The sequence below is a fragment of the Euleptes europaea genome, chromosome 6 (assembly GCF_029931775.1).
Source record: "Euleptes europaea isolate rEulEur1 chromosome 6, rEulEur1.hap1, whole genome shotgun sequence".
Taxonomy (NCBI): Eukaryota; Metazoa; Chordata; class Lepidosauria; order Squamata; family Sphaerodactylidae; genus Euleptes; species Euleptes europaea.
In genome coordinates, this window is record NC_079317.1 from 45,397,564 (window position 1) to 45,418,693 (window position 21,130).

Consider the following 21,130-nt stretch of genomic DNA (forward strand, 5'->3'; position numbering starts at 1 on the left):
CCACAGTACCACAGGACTGTCGCTTACATGAGGGCTGTGGGAAAAAGGACTTGTTCCAGTGGGCTCTTTTATAAAAAGAATAGGGCGGCAATTTATGGCACTGTTTATAGTGTGTGTTGTTTTGTTCTTCCTGCACTGTTTTCTCAATTCTGTAATTGTACCGTCTACATAATGTCACGTCTTACACTATTTTAGTACATTGTTCTCTAACTTTGTAATCCAACCATTGCGCTGTTTATTGCATCCCCTTACACTTTTTCCACTGTATGGTTTTAAAATTCTGTAATCCTCCTTGAGTCTCAGTGAGAAAGGCAGACTGCTTTTCTGATGCTTCGTTGCTCATGGCAGCGTGATATAAACACACCGGAAACAACAGAGAAGCATAAAGGCCATTACGAAGAACAGGCATCTCTTCAGTTCTGAACCTGAGGAGGCCATTCTCTACATAAACTTCCACATTTAAATGGGGCCCTTTGTATGCAATTCCTTCTGCCAGCACCAGCCACCCCTGGGGTGAAGCTGGCCTCCTGAACCCTCAACTGGGTTTCTCGTAGCCAGGCCTAGAGGCAAATTAGGAGTAAAGGTGGCATTTTGTAAATGGAACTTTCTGTTGTGAGATGAAGTGCGGACTACCCACCCTTCGCTTAGTTCTTAAAAGGGGTCACCAGGAAAACCAGACGCTGACAAAGTGCTCCAAATCCTGAACCTGAACAATCATCATCCATTTCAACACCATTTACCTGAGATTACTGTAAAAGCCTCACTGAAATGAACAGAGATGATGATTCAGGCTTGACACATCAGTCTCATGAAAGATAATTTCATTGGTTAACATTCTGGAGTCAGTCATATTTCTATCTGCAGCTTCAAGCACTGGCCCAAACACGGCACAACTTCTGTTAGATGGAAAGTACAGATGACTGTAGATTTGTCTTACCTCTAGATCTATCATGAGTTCAATGAATCTTTCACAGTAGTGCACTTTATCCATAGAGAGGGAGCCTAAAACAAACACAGATAACTTGAAAAGTAACCCTGAAATTGATTAATAACACAATATTCTCTCAAGGGAGATTTTTATAAGAGCGAAGTTAACAATACTAATTAGCCACTTATCCAGTAGGTGGGAAATTATTATTTTCTTTCTGCAATGACTACAATTCTTCTATTACTCTGTAACTAAGTTCGCCTTTTTGTTCTACTTCATGGGGGCAACAGAAAGAAAAGCCCGGTGTAGGGGAAAGCTTCAAATCTAACATGTATTGTTTTAAAGTCCCAAAACAATGCCGAACGAAGAAGCCACGGTGCCATAAGAATCAATCTGTGTAAAGACTGTTAAGATCCATCTTCTCCCATAAACCATTATGAGCGCGCAAAGTACACTATTTAAAGAATCCATCGCTCTTAACCACTACACCACGCTGGCTCATGTTGACCTGATGTTTCACTGATATGGCGCCCAGGTTTCTTGGGTTTAATGAGTTTAGAATAAATATATGTATTTTAGGCAGTAGGACCACATTTTCACATGTTGTACTGATTAGCAGACTTCACTTTCAGTACAGGATTTGAGTGGCGTCATCTTGAACTTCATAGACTGTTCCAAAGCAGACTTGCACCCAGAGAATCATGAGCAGAGGTCTGCTCATGGATTCATCTCCAACTACAACACTTCACTTTAATATCACCTGTCCCCATAGTTACATATTCTCTTAAGGCATAGGGCACAAAGGCTAATCTTACTTGACATAATTTAATTTAGTAGATTTTTTGGGGGGGGCACAGTACAGAAGAAGACTAATCTACATAAGAGTATGCAAGTGTTCAAATGTTTCAACTTTGTACAACCTTTCCTAGCAAAGAAAGTATGCAAAATATCTCCGTCCAAATACAATTTTAGAAATCCCAAATCAAAAGACTGGTAAGTAAGGTAATCAGAGAACCAACAGCCGGTGGTGCAAAATAATTTAATATCAGGTAAAGTGTGGCCATTCCACAAGTAAACTCTGTTGAGATCCCCTTGAGCTGTTGTATTTTTCTCTCACCTGGGAGAGATGTACTGTTGCAGATACTAAAGATATTAACTAACCCACAATATTTCAATTTGAAACTGAGTATGTATCCTACTTGTCTTTTTCCCAACCTTATAACAACCTGATGGTGAGCTCAGAAGGAGCTTTCTGAGAATGCAGAAGTAATCTAATCTAAAGAGCTGAAATTAGTTGGTTTTTTAACACACACACATCTTTAGATAGTCTATCAATGCTTAGTTTGCACTGATCAGTGTCTCAAAGTTATCTCAGGATGGCAAATTTCATACAGTAAAAAGCAGTCCATAAATGACTAACATACTCAAAATTCAAGAAGTCTAATGCATTTCAGAATAGAAATGGTCATTTGTTAGGGGAGCTAAGCATACTGAGAACATGCAGTCTTTGGGACAAAAGGATTAAACAAGTCATAATGCTGGCTCCGCACACAGCAGAACTCCTGTATTTATATCCTAGGTCTCTAACTGGTGGGTATGGAAGGAGGGACAGGACACGTCTCTGCTGTTAGTAGAGACCCTCTACTCTGGCAGAAAGGTAGCTGCGGGTTGCTCCCACTCCAATCTCAATGCACTGGGCAAAGGTTACACAAGCACGTTCTCTTTCACTTAGGCAACATGCCATGCCAAAGGACTCTGGGGTGACTCATCAGGCATCCCAAAAGCTCTGAGGCCAGGCAGGAGGACTCTGGGTACTTTAAAGAGATTTTGTGCTACTGTGCTAAACTCACCAGCTGCTGGGAAAAAAGGACTTTAGAGAAACCAGATCCACAACCCCAGGAGTTCTGAGGCCATTGTGCTGGGTGCCCCAAGTAGGCTGTCAGATCACAGAACTTTGGGAGGGCCAGAGAGGCATCCTGAGAGCTCTTTGGTCATGGTGCCATGCTCTCCATAATCCACTTGCCAAGCTTTACATCCATTTATATACTCTTCCTGAGCCCAGCTTCTTTACTCCCCATCACTCTGAGGAGCAAATGAGGCAGAGCTACCGCTTTTCACTGCTGAAGTTAATGTGTCAGTGGGGCGGGGGGGGGGGAGTTGATGGCCACTGGGCTTGAGGGAAGCTTTCTTTGACCCAGCTCAACCTTCACAACAGTCAATTCATTATGAAACAGAGTTCCATATTCCTTCCCCCAACAACATCTTGCAGATTTGCAGTTTTAAGCATATGTCACATCCTGGGCTACCCCAGCCCTGGGGGAGAAGGGGTGGAATTGGGGCACTGCCCTAAGCATGCCAGCAGCACAGCAATGGGGCAGAAAGAGATGCCCTGTGAGGTCTGCAAGCTCATGGTAGGAGCAGATGGGAGGAAGGACACCCAGTGTTAGGTCCTGATGGATTAAAGCCCTGCTAGGCAGCAAAGTTCTTCTTGGGAGAAAAGACCTACACCGGAACAGCCACGGGGAAGCAGGAACTGGGCATGTCCCAGCTGAAACAGGTAGGGGAGGAAGAAGTGAGGAAGAAGGATAGCCAAGCAGGTCTAAGGTCTTTGCAGTCAGTAGAGACTCCCTTGGACCAGGAAGGTGGCATTCCTGGCCAAGAGGCACCAACTAGGCCTCAGTGGCCTAGCAACCTCAGCTGTCAGTCCTGCAAGAAGGGCTGGTGGCCAGAGGAAGGCGTTATGAAGACCTGGCAGAGGACCTCAGCTGGGAAAGCTGACCTAGAATCAAGGTAAAAGGAGATGGGGGTGATAAAGAATGAACCAGCCAGGCTGCAGGGTGACTGTTAACCTTGGGAAATAGTGATTGGGACTAAGCAAACCAACAACATGGCAGTATTTTGTGTTTCTCTGGTGTTGCTGGTAGAAGATGGGATGTTCCTGGGGGGCATGTGGCCCATGGGCCGGGGGTGTGTGTTCAAAGCATGAAAACATATTTATACATAGACACAAACACATTACATACCTGAAAGGGGTATCGATTTTAATACAGAGATGAATTTCTGGATCAGCTGTGAAAGAAATAGTCTTTCTTTGTATGCTCTGGAAAAAAATTATACCAGGTTGAGTCTTTAATAGTCTGCGTCCCAAAGACTCTACAGAGGATGCAGATCCTACCCACACAGATTTTTTTTAACTGAACGTGATGCCAGTGATTACAATGCTGATATTACATACTTAACTTTTTGAAAAAAAGCCTGCATGGTTTTGTTAGCAATAATTTCCCCCACTGCATACTGAAGGAATTGTTCCATTAATGCAGCTAAGTTCTGTAAGATCTGTGAACTGACTGAAGAAGAACTATTTCCACATTATGCCGGAAAGGAGACTTCACAGACTGGTTTTGCAGATATGCCTGAGAAGGCCAGCATCACACAGGAGATAGCATAGTTACTCAAAAGGAAAATGACCCTCTTAAAAATGTTATGCCCTAAAAATGTTTATGAATGGACATAGCCGCAACTTATATTTGAATGTAAGATGCCCCCCTCTTCTGATTTTTTTTTATGGGATACCTGGGGAAAACTCAGCCTTGCATTTGTGTAAATACCATAAATAAATAGGGTTGCCAGGTGGGTAGTTTTGGCGGGCAATCGCCTAACCCAGTCACTCCGGAGGAGCTATCATGTGTGCGCACGGCAGCAGCCACACAATGACACCACTTCTGTTTTTACTTCTGTAAGTGCCACATCGCCGCGGCTGCTTCAGAGCGCAAACACAAAAAAATTGAGGGGGGGTGGTTGAGTGTTAAATTGGCAGTGGTGACCTGGCACTTATGGAAGTAAAACAGGAAGTGATATCATCACATGTGACCTCTCCAGTCCCGCCCCTAAAACCTTCCACCAGCCGGGGGGGAGGACCTGGCAACCCTATACATAAACATAGAACCAATTAAAGTGGCTAGAATGTCTTATAATATTGGGGGGGAGGGGAATCACTCACCATACCATATTTTAAAAAAAGAAAGTGTGGAGAACAATCCAAACTTCCCACATACCATTCTCATGCACTTCAACAGCCTACCACTGCAGAAAGCTGTAATGGGTTGCAATTAAAATGAACGTATGCTTTATAATTCACAGTGGATGGACACTCCAGATACACCAGCCTAGCTGTCAGGAATACTGTGCTGAGTGGCTGCATTGTGTAACATCCAAGAACAGGTAATTGCCAGTCACTAATTACAACCACTCTGAGCCGCGTGACTGAAAATGAGGACAGGGCTCAATCCCCACAAACAGGCTTGGGAAAGTCAAAAGTAAGAAGTCTTCTTCCATCTCTTCCTAGGATCTCACCCTCCCCTTCTCAGACCCATGCTACACTGGGCCACAATCCCATCCAAATTCTGTGTAATGAAGCACAGCTTCCCTGCCTCCACTCTCCCACTGCAGCTCCAAATGTCTCAAGAAACACCACTTCTGGGGGACCCCAAGAAGCATCATAAGGTGGGAGCTCAAGGGCTGCCATGGCAACCCCCCCCCCCCCCACACACACACACAATATGTGCAGCTCTTTTCTACGGCATCCAACAACATATGGCACAGGCTTGAGAAGCAGGGAAAAGCTGCTCAAGCTAAACTCTGACCAGTCTGGAAGGCAGACTGGAGATGGGACAATGCTGCCAGTTTCCATACACCCCACACACCCTGCTGAGGGAATAACAGGACATTAAGCAGGCCTTCTACACCAGGGGCCGCCATTTGTCTCAAAAAAGCCAGAGGACCAACTGTAAACATCAGATTTAAAGTACAGTGCAGTTACTGCTCACTCACTGCATTCGTGTATTCTCATCCATTTTCTCATCATTCTTCAGGATCAAATTCCAAAATTTCCGAAGCTTTGGTGTCTTCTTCAATTCGAGTTCCAGACGAGCCTGCAACAGCGAGAACAAAATAAGCTCTTTTGTGTTGTCATTCGCCTCACCAGTCGTCTCCTGTGCAGCCCCTTAAAAGCAAAACTTTCTGTTCGCCCATTGGGACAAGAAAATGGCATTTGCGAGAGAACCAAAAATCAGTGAATACCACTCTTTGCAAATAATCAACCCCTGATAGCAAAAATTCTCAATGAACCAACTCCTCGGACCCATGCTCTCGCTCATCAACCCTGCTTGCTCCTCTGTTCAGCAGCCCAGAGGCAAACAGAATGGCCTTTGTGACGGAGCACGCACTAGGAGCACACTTCCACACATAACCCTTCATTTGCAGAACATGTGCCAAAAGACTGGCAACCATGGTTCTAGAAGACCTCCATGTTTTCAGCCAGCAGTAGTCTCCATGAATGTGAACTTCCTTATCTAAAACCCCATATGGCTCCCCAGGGGTTTCCTGCATTCAGATTTTTGTAAGCTGACCCAAGTCCCCATTATGAGGGGGGAAGTACAGGATATATTTAAATAAATAAAACAAAACTTTAAATAAATGAACACATTTATTACGGAACACTTACAGGTTTCAGGCCCATCCACATTGGCAGGGAGATGAGCTGCTGGACTTGGGCTCTGATCAAATCCACTTCCTGTTCCAAGAAATTCAATAAGCAAGTAAAGATACTTTCACAGCCCATAGCAGGCCACTGCAACATGTGCTCCTGTCAGCCGATGAGCAGATGCTTGACAACCCCCCCTCCTTTTATGCAGTCCCAGGCCAGAAGCAAAACAGGACTTGCTGAACCACCAGATGTGGCTCGTGTTTGGGTGGACGGGTCCACAAGTTGTGCAAGGAATAATCCCCCAGGTCTATTTCTCAAATAGCATTTAAAGCATATTAAGATGCCACAAAACTTGGCTTTCTTATTCCTGGGCCCCTGAAGGCAGTTAAGGTTGTGAAATATTTCCATGACATGCTCAGACCCAGGCCTTAATTCCCCAGGTCTATTCCTCAGGAATAGTCTGTTTGTGCCCAGTGACTTGCACGCTGCAGCCGTGATCTATTTAAGTTTTAGATTTCTAAGCCAGAAAGGCCCAAGGCAAGCATCACCTTTATAAAAACAAAATGCTGACGGAAAGAAAACACAAAATAACATTTAAAACATATTAAGACACCACTAAACTTGTCATTCTTATTATTGGGGCCCTGAAGGCAATCAAGGTTGTGCAATACTTCCACGATATGCTCAGATCCAGGCCTTAATGTGTTTCAAGCAAAGGACAGTCATTTTCTGAGGGACAACCCTTGTGACCGCCTCCAGTTGCCCCTTTGTAGTCTAATGTAATGAATGGCAATCTTAAAAGCAGAGGGCTGCAACAAGCGAGGGTGAAGAACTGAACCACAGTAGGAAGATGGTACTCCAGGCAATATCGCACTATATCCGCAGGTAGCATAAGCTGCAACTCTTAATGCGATAAATGGCCAACGCCAACTTACCAAGCTGTTGAAACAGTGATCAAGGAACAGCAGGAGGATTGTTTGCTCTTGCAGTGAGAATTCACTGTCGTTCTCAGCCAAGGATGCTTCCAAAACGCGTTTGAAAAAGAACGGGAAGTGCTCCGGCTTTCTTTTGAATGTCTAGATGGGAAAACAGGACTGCCAATCAGCTCAAGTGGAGCATCTTTCAGAGGCAAGTTATTAACAGAATTCTGAGTCAGACCTTACCTTCTGAGTCATGTTAAAAAGCAGGTAGCTTTACAATAAGGAAGTTTTTTTAAAGCGTCCACCCTTGTGTCAAAGAGCCACACAGACTGCTCCTCCCTCCTCACCCCTACAGTTACCGCTCAGCTCCTTTCAAATATCTCAAGAGTTCTATGTTACTGCAGGAGCATGAGATGAAACTAGGAGGAGTTGTAACCACGCTACTCCCATAAGTGAAAACGGCCCCAAGATGACGTTGCTCTTCAGTTTTCACTGAAGTCTTCTTCCAGCAGTGACAGCTTCTCCTACCACTTTTGGCACTATGAAAACTGCGCTGCTAAGTGCTGCACTTTATCAAGACACCATACATGGGAAAAACCTCAAAACGACTGAAACAAATTGCTTCTTTTCATATTGAGCCTGCTTCCATTGTGAAATGGGCTGCTGTTTAAAAGGCTTATGGCAGATGACTTCAGACGAGGCACGTCGACAGCCAGTATTGTACATCCTGACTTCTTCTGACACTTTAAATGGGCAACAAGAAAGTTGAAAATTGGAGGATCAACGCTACTGCTGACTGTAATTGAAGTTTATTACCTCCCATGCAGGCACATTCTCCCTGAACTTTTCATTCACCATGCAGCAGATTGACATCAAATAAGCCTTGCTGGACACCTCAGGAGAATAATTCATCCACAAGTAATTTTCGAGGTACTGGCTGTGAACGGCAAAAAGACAAAGAGTCACTACCCATGTAATTTGCCATTTACCAGTCAAAAACGCATAATTATCTGCCACTTAAAAAAAAAACTATATGATTTTGCAAATAGCTTCCAACATTACCTCAAGAATAGGCTACCTTACTAAATCAGGAGCACTTAAGGCACTCTGAATGAGCACAGCAGAACATTTACTCGTTGGGAAGCCATTGTTCATTAAAGAGTTTTCTGTGTACTTGGCGCAAGGACTAATTATCCTAATAGTGGACACTAATTCATGTTGAGTTCTCATGGGGAAAGAGAACAAGCATCCCTCCTGGTCGTGATCCTCTGCCTGAGACCCTGCTTTCATACCTACAGGCCAATGCTTACGGTCTCTTGAGACAAAGCAAGATGGCGTCACAAAGAAAGTCCGTAGGAAACTAATGATTATGCCAAATAAAACAAGAACAAAATGTATCAACAACACTTTCACAAACGCACTTAGAAAGTCGGCATAAAATAAGATCTAAATACATTAGGAAGGTGATGATACTCAACCTAAACTTTTAGAAACTCTTCTAAGCTGCTAATAGTGAAATACACACAAAGTACAGGGATGGATGGTAATAACAAGCCACAGAAGAAATTAAGTTTAAAAGACTGCATTAGACAGGAGTGCTTTGCTGAGGATGTTCTCATCATGCCAAAATCTTCATCTGTATCGCACAGGATTCTCATCTTATGCAGCCCCCTTGTGAGCATTCATACTGAAAGCTATCTAAATATTTTGAATAATAATAGTATTTTCAGCATTCCGTATAGCAGATAAAGAATTTGGCTACCACCTGTGCACAGGAAGCGCACAGAACACTCCCATGTTCTTCTGCATTGCTACAGCTTTCTGGCCTCCAGGAAAAAAAATCATTCCTGGGGTTACAAGATGCACGCAGAGGAACAAGCATGAGGGTCAGCAGGCGGGGGGGGGGGGGAGAGGGTTAAGAGGATGCAACTGCCCTCTGCAATTTCAATTCCTTGCCCCTCCTCACTCCAGCCCTTAACCGGCAAGTGGGTTTTGCAGCCACAGGACTGATCGCTCCTCCAGGAGTCGAAAAGAACCAACACACTGCAGAGGAATGTGGGAAAACTACATCTTCTGCACAGACAGTAGCAGAATACTGCTGACTCTCTCTCTGTTATCCTTAACTGTTTCCTGCAAGGCTGGCCAGTATCATCACCACTCTTGCCAGGGAAAAAGGGCAGAACACTGCGGTTGAAGATAGTGACTTAGGGGTTGAGGCAAGTCATCACGTAGGAATCCTTGAGCTCATGTGCATACAGCTCAATAATGGTCCCACTTTTCTGGCAAATGGGGGGATTTGCTGATATCGTTTCTTCTCCTGCAGACTGCAAACTCTGATTTAATCCCGATTTGAGATCCTGGTTTGTGGGAAAGACAACAAACTGTAACTTGGTGTCTGGATGACACAATCAACTGAGGCGCTGCGACAGAAGTCTTTAATTGCTAAGCTTCAGGCAAAGCTCCAAGATGCCCATTCGCTCAATGAACACCATGGCTTGCATTTTGTCTGAAGCACTCCTCAGCCTCTGCTTAGTCACATTTCCTTTAGCAGGACATTTCTTGCTCCAAAAACGCATACCTGAATTCCAGAAGCATTATCTTTCTAATGGCAAATCTGAAACCAAAGAAAGAAGTTACTGACTGCATTATGAGTTTAATCCGCGTTGGCTGTCAAGTTCAAACACAGATGCCCTTCAATTTAATACTGCTAATGGAGACTGGAGCCACTACCCAATTTTTTTGCATGGACATCTCTCCACTGGCCCAACATCACCTTATGCATGGCACTGCCAAAGACGCTGGCCTATCCCCTTGCTATGAGAGCACAGAAGCTAGAGAAGTGAGCTTGAGTATCGGACTGCAAATCAGACCGGTGTGTCTCAAGTTTCCAGATTATCATACCACTGCATATTTGAACATCGCTCCTGTGAATGAGCTAAAGGAAGGGCAAGTAGTTTTATGTCCCTTCAAAAGTTTCAGTTCTTTTATATTCCTCTGGATACAGACAGATGTTCACCCTTACTAACTTTTAAGTTCTGAATGTGTGTACAGCCCAAAGCTGAATCATAGCAACTCAAGTCAGGATTATGCACATTTGTGTATATTTAAAAAAATGGCACCTAAATACACATCAAGTTGGACTGGATCACAGACTGGACTGTTTTAACAAATGGTGGACTGTTTTAACAAATGATCAAAATAACACACATTATAAAGGACAAGAGGAAGAAATTGAGGATGTGCTCAATACAGCCATTAAACTTGGTATACAACCATCACGTAATATAAGCAAACATATACTTAAAAAATGGAAGCTGACTGTTTCTTTCACACACATAACTTGACCAAAACTGGCATGAATCTGGTGGCAAACATACACATTCCATTTTTAAAAGTAAGTTATTTTTATCCCACCTCATAAACTGTAAGGTTCTCAGGGTAGTGTACAAGAATAAAAGCAACCAATATAACCTATCACAGCTAATGAAACCAACAGCACATAAGAGTGCTATCCTAAGCAGTTACACACTTCTGAGTGCGCTGCAGTCCATGGGCTTAGAAGGGTTTAACTATGCTTCGGACAGCACCGTAAGAACAGAAACAGCTAAATGTTTAAACTTCAATTCGGCGGCAAGTAAAAAATGGGAAAACACAAATTAAAATGTAATTTGGCAGGTATAAAACCCTAAGAAACAGATGAGCAAGAAATGAAATCCAGCGGAATGTGTATAAAATGAATAACTCAAAACCTGAAAGGTCAATAACTTTTTTAAAGAAAATTTAAAGGCTGTTTCCACTTTTCTGTGTGAAATACAACACAGCAATTTTTTAGGACGCCAATTACGTCACTGAAAACCTACATGTTACACTTACCAGGATGTACAATTGGACTCCCAAATAAAAGCCAATTTCATTAAAAGAAACTGCTGATCTTTTGCAATTGCAAATGGCCCCTTTGTACCAGTAGAGAAGGACAACAGCCCTGTAGTTTCTGATCGCAAAGACTCAAGTGACAATGAAGAGGTCTGAAAGCTTCTCTTGCACTGCCCTATAACATCTCAGCATCACTAGGGGCTCGTTCACAAGTGCACACTTCCCTTTCTTGCCCATCTTTGAATAACACAGCATAAGATGACATAGCTGCCCCAAAAGAAAAGCACCACAGTTCAGGATCAGTCGCTGCTATCCATCCTCCACGATACAATGATAATGATGCCATACAGTAGCTTGGGAGGGCTAGAAGCAAAAGGCCCACATGTTCCTTCTCTCCAAGAAGCAAAGTACAGGGAAAGCTTGGTTAACCGGTATCCACAGGGAACTGGGGCTGCTGGTGAACCAAATATGCCTGTTATCAAAGCTTTTACAAGCTGGCTGAATGGCTATTTGCCATGGCTGGACCTGGCTGGGACGTGCTGCTTGCTTTGCGCCGCTGCAGCAGCCCGGAGCCAGAACCAGACAGAGATGCACTGCCTGCTCCTCTTCCATTGGAAGGTACCATGGCTCAGTGGTAGAGAATCTGCTTGGCATGCAGAAGGTCCCAGGCTCAATCCCCAGCATCTCCAGTTAAAGGGACTAGGCGAGTAGGTGATGTGAAAGACCTCTGCCTGAGACCCTGGAGAGCCACTTCTGGTCTTAGTAGACAATACTTTGATGGACCAAGGGCCTGAATCAGTATAAGGCAGCTTATGTATGTATCGTGTACTTGCAGAAGAGACAGTGGGGGAGGAGTAGACAGGGAGCCCAGTCAGCTTCCAGCCATGGGCACTGCTCACTCAGCAGCACTGCAAGCTAGTGGCATCCAAGGCCAGAAAGTGTGCCCTGCTCCTCTGTCTGATCTTGGAGAGCGGACAGTGGGGAAGCAAGCAGGGCATCCCAGTTGACTTCCCCCTAGGCCCCGCTCACTTAGCAACAGCAAGAGTGTGCAGTGCCCACAGCCTAGAAGCACTCCCTGAGCCACCCCACCTTCTCTTGTGCAAGCGTGAGAGAAGCAGGGAGAGCTTCGGGGTCAACTCTTAGCCTTGGGTGCTGCTTGCTCATGCTGCTGCCAGGCAGGTAGTTCCCATAGCCAAGAAGTACTCCTTACCCCTTCCAGGCAGGCAGTTCCCATGGCCAGGAAGCACTCCTTGCCCCTTCCCTGCTGCCAAGCAGGTACTTCCCATGTCCAGGAAGCACTCCTTGCCCCTTCTCCTTTTCCAGGCAGGCAGTTCCCATGGCCAGGAAGCACTCCTTGCCCCTTCCTTGCTGCCAGGTAGGCAGTTCCCATGGTCAGGAAGCACTCCTTGCCCCTTCTCCGCTCCTCTCAAGCGAAAGTAAGCAGTACAGGAGGAGGGATACTTCTTGGTTGATTCCCAGTTATGGGCATCACTGGCTCAGTAGCAGTGCAAGGCAGCAGCACCCATGCTGAGAAGCACTCCCTGCCCCTCCTCAGGCTGCCCTCATACCAGAGAGCGCTTCTTGGCCAGCTCCCAGCCATCGACATTGTTCGGCAGCAGTACAAGCCAGTGAGGCCCACGGCCACTCCTCTACTGCTTGTCCTTGTTCAAGAGCAGGCAATGGTGGAGCAGGCTATGCCAGTTAACAGGGTGCTGGATAACACAGGTCTTACTTTTTTAAAGGACACACACACAAGAAACTGAGTGGTAACAGGATACCATTCAATGAACATCAAGGATGAATGTAAATCATAACTACCCAAGAAAAGCGTACCTAGCCCAGAATATGGCCTTATGAACCCCTTCAGAAATATCTAGAACATATCCATAAGAACAGCTCATACTAAGACAGCATATATCATATTTCTTAACAGTTTTAAGATATACAGTTTTTCCAAAATGAGTATGGATCAACAGAACTCCCAAAAAAAGGCGGTATACATACTTTGACCTGACGATTTCTTTTCCGTACACATCTTCAATAACCTACAAGAAAAACAAAGTTTTTTTTAGATACACACAAATATTCTTACTTACTTTGATAAGATTTCTCGCTAATATTATGGCTTTGCAAAAACAAATTCTAGTAACTCAAGTCAGCCATGTTACCATATTCCTAAGATATAGTAATGTTTCACATTAGCATTTTTGCACACATGAAACCAAAAACATTTACATTGCAATCCTAAACAGAGTGGGCACCTTCTAAGTCAGGGGTGTCGAACTCAATTGTTATGAGGGCCACATATGACATAAATGTCACTTGATCGGGCCTGGCCAGCCCAGATTGAGAGTGGAGGGGGCTGCCTTGGCTGGCTCGCGGGTTGGGTAAGAGCTCTTAAGGGGCTGGATCTGGCCCTCGTGCCTTATGTTTGACACCCCTGTTCTAAGCCTAGTGATGTTAATGGACTTCGAAGGGTGTAACTCAGAGGGTTTTGCCGAGAAGAAACAGGGACCTATATATTGAAAGTCACTGCAATTATGTTTATTTTGCTTTAAGAGGCCTGATAGTTTTACCAAGTATTTGCACATATCCATACAGAGGGACAGAAAGTAAACAAAAGGTGGTATCAAAACTGTATAAATAATCCATGGAACATTGGTTAGATCTCATAAAAACAATACAAAAATTATTTCCACTAATTTCCAGTAATTACTAGCAAATTAAGGTAGAATTACCAAATAATGTAACAATTTACCTTTGACTCAAAAGGTAGCTTTTTCTTGACATGGGGTGCCCAGAACTTATTTGCCAACTGTAAGATAAAAGCCATTTCAATAAAAAAATACACAGAAAGCTTGGTCTCCTGTAAGCCTTTTCATAAAGTTAATTAAAAAAAAATTGTGCACTGCGACTTTCCCAACTGTGTGTATACAATGAGATAGCTGATACCATTTTCTGAGTTTGAAAACACAAGTATCAAAGTTTAAATGGCAAAACACATGCGTGGCTCCATTCAACTATAAATACAATGTGTGCATCCAAACACCTGATTCCCCCCACCCCTTTGGCTGTCAAGTCATAGCTGACTTATGGCGGCCCTGTAGGGTTTTCAAGGCAAGAGACATTTGGAGGTGGTTTGCCATTGTCTGCCTCCACGTCATAACCCTGGTATTCCTTGGAGGTCTCCCATCCAAATACTTGATAGCTAGCATGGTGTAGTGGTTAAGAGCAGTGGTTTGGAGCAGTGGACTCTAAACTGGAGAACTGGGTTTGATTCCCCACTCCTCCACATGAGTGGTGGACGCTAATCTGGTGAACCAGGTTGGTTTCCCCACTCCTACACATGAAGCCAGCTGGGTGACCTTGGGCTAGTCACAGCTCTCTCAGAGCTCTCTCAGCCCCACCTACCTCACAAGGTGTCTGTTGTGGGGAGGGGAAGGTGATTGTAAACTGGTTTGATTCTTCCTTAAGTGGTAGAGAAAGTCAGCATATAAAAACCAACTCTTATTCTTCTTACCAGCTAAGCCCTGCTTAGCTGCTGGCGAAACGTCAGGAAAGAAAATACCAAGATCACGGTTACACAGCCCGGATAACCTATGAGAACCAATAAGCCCTGCTTAGCTTCTGAGATCTGACGAAATCAGGCTAAAGTGATATGTACTTTTGGAAGTATCTCTAGACAATGATTCAATGCACTAATTTTGTTTATGCACTTTACTTATACCTCAGATTTCTCCCCGACGGGTCCCCAAGGCAACACATGTTGTTCTCTTGCCCTCCCCTTGTTGGCGTATGTTAGAAAGCGTTGCAGCTCTACAGGCGAGTAAGCACAGAAGACTCAGCACGTAGTACAAAAGTGCTCTTTTATTCACAGTGACAGAATGCTCCGCTTGGTCATCAACTCTCCACAACCCACAACCCAATACATATATAACACACCTATATACATATCTGGCATAGTCTCTCAGCCAATCACCTGTTGGCTGCCTTGTCTCCAGGACTATCTAGCTCAGTCCAGTACAAGCCAGTTTTTCTGCTCAGTCATTGAGCTGTCATGTGACACCACCAATCACCTGGCTGTCACATAGATCTTTTACATCTGCTTGCCATCTGCTTGCCATGTGCAGTCTCATATTCCAACACTCCTCCTAGACTGACATTGCAAGCCCCAATTTGCTTCTAAATAGTTCAAACTTTTCAGTAGACAAACATTTGGTGAAAACGTCAGCAATATTTACATTTGAAGCACAATGTTTCAGAACCATTAAACCATTGTTTACCGCTTCCCTGACATTCTGGTATCTTATTGTGATGTGTTTACTTCTTGTTCTTATACCTTGATATCCAGCCAATTGCTGTGCTGCAGTATTATCACAGTAAACACTTACAGGCATTTCACATTCAAGATTTAGGTCTTTAGCCAGTTGACACAGCCATTCCAGCTGAATCTCACTGTCGCTTAATGCAGAATATTCTGCCTCACATGTGCTGGTAGCTACATGAGTCTGTTTTAAAGACTTCCACATAACCAGTGCCCCATGTAGAAATAACACGTACCCAGTGGTAGACTTTCCTTCTTCTCTTTCCCCCCAACTGGAGTCACTATACACTGTGATTGTTTCCTCTGCATCAGCCTTTAAACACAACCTGGCTGAAGCTGAGCCTTTTAAGTATCGCAGCACCCTTTTTGCTGCATTCCAGTCTTTCATGTATGGACATGCACATTTCTGGCAAAGCAAATGTACTGCCATACAAATGTCTGGTCTTGTCCAACATGACAGATATAACAATGAACCCACCAACGATTGGTATTGATTTTTATCATGGAATACCTTATCATCCACCTCTTTCACATACCCTGTTGTCATGGGAGTCTCAGTGCTTTTGGCCTCTGTCATTTTAAATTTTTCTAGGAGCTGTTCAATCTTTTTCTCCTGGCACAATTCAAAATATCCTTCTGGGTTCCTGGTAATTTCTACCCCCAGATAATTTTGAATGTCACCAAGATGCTTCATTTTAAACAGTTTTCCAGTTGCCTCCTTAAACCAGTTTAGTTGTTCTTTTGTATGACACAACAAACAAAGATCATCAACATATAAAAATACAACACAGTCAGAGCCCTTTACACATGTGGTAAACATACAAGGATCAGCAACACCTTGCTTAAACCCAAGATTTGCCAATGCTTCACTAATGCATTGGGACCATGCACGTGCACTCTGCTTTAATCCATACAGAGCCTTATGCAATTTTAATACTCCTTGTTTACCCTTGCATTCAAACCCAGGGATCTGCTCCATATATATTTCTTCACTTATTGTTGCATTCAGATATGCAGTGGTGAAATCAAAATGGTGCACTAACATGTTATCTCTGACAGCTTTACACAATGCAGCTCTTATAGTATCAGCCTTCACAGTGGGAGCAAATAATTCATCAAAGTCTTGCCCTTCAACTTGGGAATAACCCTTAGCCACAAGCCTGGCCTTACGGAGTATCTTCCCTTCTGGACACTGTTTGACTTTGTAAAGCCATCTGCACCCTATGGCTTTTCTTTGAGCTGGCAGTTTTGTTACAGAGAATACCTTATTCTCTTTCAGGGAATCAAACTCAGTTTGCATGGCTTCTAGCCAGGCCTCTTTTTCCCTGCTTTCCAAAGTCATTACCTCCTGAAAGCTCTTTGGTTCTTTGACTTGTACATGATTTACATCAGTGGTCTCAAAACCATACCTCTCCGGGGGAATTCCTTTAGTGCTCCTGCTTGACACCCTAGGAATCTGTCTCCCCTCTTCAGCCCTTGGCGATGAAGCCCTTTGAGGAGACCCCTCCTGCTTCACCCCATCTGCATCCTGTGAGAGATCTGTCAATGGTAGCCCAATTTCTTTTGGCTCCTCCTGTCCATGAATTCTGGCCCAGTTATTACTCTCACAAAAATTCGCAGCTCTGCTGTAGCTGAGAGAATTATGTTCATCAGCAAACCTGTATGATTTCATGCCAGACTGATACCCAAGGAAGGTTAGTTTTTTAGCTCTCGCTCCTCCTTTCCTTCTCTTGGATATTGGCACATCAACCCAGGCTTTTGTACCAAACACTCTGAGGTAACCTAAGCTAGGATCCCTCTGGTACAAAACCCTATAAGGTATGTCTTGTATGGACCTGGTCCAGACCCTGTTGGAAACATAGGAGGCGGCCTTTATTGCTTCTGCCCAGTATGTCATTGGCAACCCTGCATCCTGCAACATGGAATACATTTTTGTTTGTAGCATTCCCCCATGTCGCTCAGCAACACCATTTTCTGCTGGCACCGCCACGTTGGCAACTCTGTGCCTCACACCTTGCACCTGTAACCATTTCTTAAACTCATTTGACATGAATTCTCCCCCAAAATCTGTTTGGAGAGAATCCAAGGTACATTTAAGTTGTTTCTGCACTCTTTTGGCCCAATACTTAAATGTTTCAAACACCTGTGACTTCTTTTTCAAAGGATACACCCAGGAGAATCTGGTGCAATCATCCACCAGAATCAACGCGTAATGGTTACCTGAGTGACTCTCCCTGTAGGGGCCTATTACATCTGCATGCACTACCTTTAATGCAGTGTCTGAGAGTCTCTCACTATGCTTAGCCACTGGGTAAGCCTTAGATTTGGAACTTTTGCATACCTCACAATCCAGGTAGTTCCCACACTCTTTAACTTTTTCCTTCCCCAGTAAGGCTAGCGTTTTCTTTATGGTCTCATAATTTGCATGAGCCAACCTTCTATGTAGCAGATGTATGCAATTGTCATGGGGGCTCTTATTAGTTATCATCTTTGCCTCCACATGCCTATTTTCTACCACATACACATTATTACACATTTTCCCTGTAAGAAGCACTTTCCCACCTTTGGATATCTTACAAGCCTTGTCTGTAAATGTTACAGTATATCCAGCCCTGTCAAGGGCACTTACACTTAGCAAATTATTCTCTAGTTCAGGGACACATAGCACCTTTTTAAATGTATAGTTCAAAGCTGGGAACCACACACTCCCCTCACGTGTCACCTCAGAATTCCTTCCATCAGCGAGGCTTACGTGCGGCAAACTTGAGTCCCGTGTGTCTTTTAAAAGTTCCTGATGCCGGCAAATGGTCTGTGACGCACCAGAGTCTAAAATCCAGACACCGGCTGTGTCACTGTGCTCAGTCAGCACCAATGATGCCTTCTGACCGCTCACAAACTCACGTGACGACTGGTCCCTTCGGCTTTTCTTCCTTGCTTCTGGGCAGTCACGCTTTAAGTGATTTGTAGCCTTGCAGATGTAGCAACGTCTGACCCTCAGAGCCACGTGCTGCTGTAAATCACCCGGCTTTCTCTGCTCCGCATTCCTTTCTCCGCCGGCAAACCTCCGCGTCTCCTGGCTTGGCAGGTTTCCCTCCGGCTTGGCAGGCTTCTCAGGATTTCTTGCAAGCAATCTTTTTTCATGTTCCAAAATTCTTCCAATAACATACTGTAAAGTTAGTTTATCAATTTCAACCGACTCCAGAGCTGTAATTAGCATGTTATACTGCTCAGACAGAGAGCTCAGGAGTATATAAACTTTATCATCCTCCGGTAGAGTCTTCCCCCTCTGCTCCAGCATTTGGAAACATTCAGTCAGTTCATTTATATGGTTTCTCACAGGAACTGACGGCAAAAGAAAAGTTCTGTACAAACGCCTCGTTATGGCTATCAAAGAGCCAGCTGTTTTTTGGACGTAGACCTGAGATAATGAGTTCCAGGCTGCTTTCGCTTTCAATGCTCCCGTCACATGGACAAGCTGGTCGTCAGCCACGCTCAGCACTATGCTTGCCAGTGCCTTCTCATCTTTCACCACGTCCTGCGGCGTCTCAGGATCCGGTGGGTTGGAGACATAAATCCACAGTGCCTCTCTCTTAAGGTAGTGTTGCATTCGTAACGCCCACACATTGTAGTTGGTAGAAGTGAGCTTCTCCACAAGCAAGGACATTGCAGCTTGAGCCATAATTTCTCCCGCTCCCTGCTGCTCCTGCTCCGTGTCGCTCTCCTCCTCCGCCTCAGACGCACTGCTGCTGACAGACCTGCTGGGCACCTCCTCTGCTCCGTCTGACTCAACCTCAGACATCCACTCGCCTTCTGCTCACTACAGCCCTTGTTCCACAGATAGTACCTCTGCTCAGAACCTCCAGGATGTAGCGCAGTTGAGCTGTTCTGGGCCCATAACCCTGTTGGCGTATGTTAGAAAGCGTTGCAGCTCTACAGGCGAGTAAGCACAGAAGACTCAGCACGTAGTACAAAAGTGCTCTTTTATTCACAGTGACAGAATGCTCCGCTTGGTCATCAACTCTCCACAACCCACAACCCAATACATATATAACACACCTATATACATATCTGGCATAGTCTCTCAGCCAATCACCTGTTGGCTGCCTTGTCTCCAGGACTATCTAGCTCAGTCCAGTACAAGCCAGTTTTTCTGCTCAGTCATTGAGCTGTCATGTGACACCACCAATCACCTGGCTGTCACATAGATCTTTTACATCTGCTTGCCATCTGCTTGCCATGTGCAGTCTCATATTCCAACATTGTTCTTTTCACGACAATTACCCGGTCTGGTAGGTTAGACTGAGAAAGGTCACCCTGCGAGCTTCCTTGGCAGAGTAAGGATCTGAATTTGGATATCCACCTAGACCCTAGTCCAACAACTCTAACCACTATAATTGATAGAGTGGATGCAGGCAGTGGTTATTACGTGGAGGCTATAAGCACTCTGCACATGCACGGACACTTTTTCTTTTTTTCCAATATTTCCTGCATTGTAAGATTCAGTCATAGTGTTCCGCGGGCCTGATCCCTGTGTCAAACTAAGGGGAACTTCATTCATGGTCAATTTGGATTATCCAGCTAAAGACAAACCGGAATCCAAATCCAAAGTACATTGATATGCATTTTATAAGCAAAACTCCGACAGGAACAAAAAGAAAAGGGGAGGGGAGCAGTCGGGTCAATAGGATTCTCCAACACATGCCACGTATTAAGGGAAGCCCAGGTATTCACTTGCCATCAGCTGGCAACAAGCAGGCAGTCACTAAGGGGCTTACGGCAACCATGTACAAACAGGCCCGAAAGAACACAATCAGCATTTTAGACCGCCAGTCTTAAGCCCATGTAACATTTTTAGTTAGTGTTTTTACTTTAAAATTAACAAAGAGCTCAAAAACCGGTCACAAATACTTCCTTACAGCCATAAACACACATGGTTTTGAAACTGTTGTGACAAACCGGGGGTTCGGGGGGGGGAGAGAGACCCCAAGACCATTGTTTCAAGGAACAGTTATTTATTTGGAGCAGCTGCGACCCAGAGGCCCTAATGGGCAGAAATCTCTGAGTCCCAATCGTCCTGAGGGAGAGAGATTTATCCAAATTCAAGATATGACAACCCATCAACATTCAGGGTAAAGCTGATAGCACTCCAGACACAGGGGCGGCAGTAGAGTAACAGTTTCACCCAGTTCTTGTTATGGTTCACTGTAACCCTCCATGACTCTTGCCCCAATTCCTTAGCACACACACAGAGAGATATTCTGCCCAGCAACAAGCTATTCCCTGGCTGTCCTAATACATTTCAATACATTTTACAGAAAGGAAAAGAGATTGCAAATTGCTAAATCAGTGGATCTTCCACAGTCAGGGGAAGCCTACCTTGCTGTCTCAAAACCGAGAGCAGCAATCCCACCCCCAACGTCTATTTCCTCACGTCCTGGCCAGAGCTCCCAAACCAGGGCCGCGCGGGCCGCTTTCAGACGTTCCCTTGAGCACGTGGAGGGGCCGGGCCGGGCCGCGCTCCCCTCGCCCGCAACCCGCTCAGCCGCGCCCCTGACCGCCCAAGCCCGCCTGCTTCCCAGATCGTTACCCCGGCCTCCCCT

At 44.7% G+C, this 21,130-nt stretch overlaps 1 protein-coding gene across 1 annotated transcript in view; it reads right to left on the reverse strand.

Annotated features, from left to right (window-relative positions):
• The window catches only part of AQR (aquarius intron-binding spliceosomal factor), a 56,239-nt gene extending 46,296 nt beyond the window's left edge, over positions 1-9,943 (reverse strand). Inside the window, exons 1-7 of the mRNA XM_056851863.1 lie at positions 9,912-9,943; positions 8,150-8,270; positions 7,349-7,489; positions 6,432-6,500; positions 5,759-5,859; positions 3,952-4,028; positions 938-1,002 (exon numbers count right to left, since the gene is read on the reverse strand). Of these exons, the coding sequence (XP_056707841.1) occupies positions 938-1,002; positions 3,952-4,028; positions 5,759-5,859; positions 6,432-6,500; positions 7,349-7,489; positions 8,150-8,270; positions 9,912-9,928 (591 nt within the window). The 5' untranslated portion in view covers positions 9,929-9,943. The remainder of the gene's footprint in view (positions 1-937; positions 1,003-3,951; positions 4,029-5,758; positions 5,860-6,431; positions 6,501-7,348; positions 7,490-8,149; positions 8,271-9,911) is intronic.
• Positions 9,944-21,130: the final 11,187 nt, after the last annotated feature.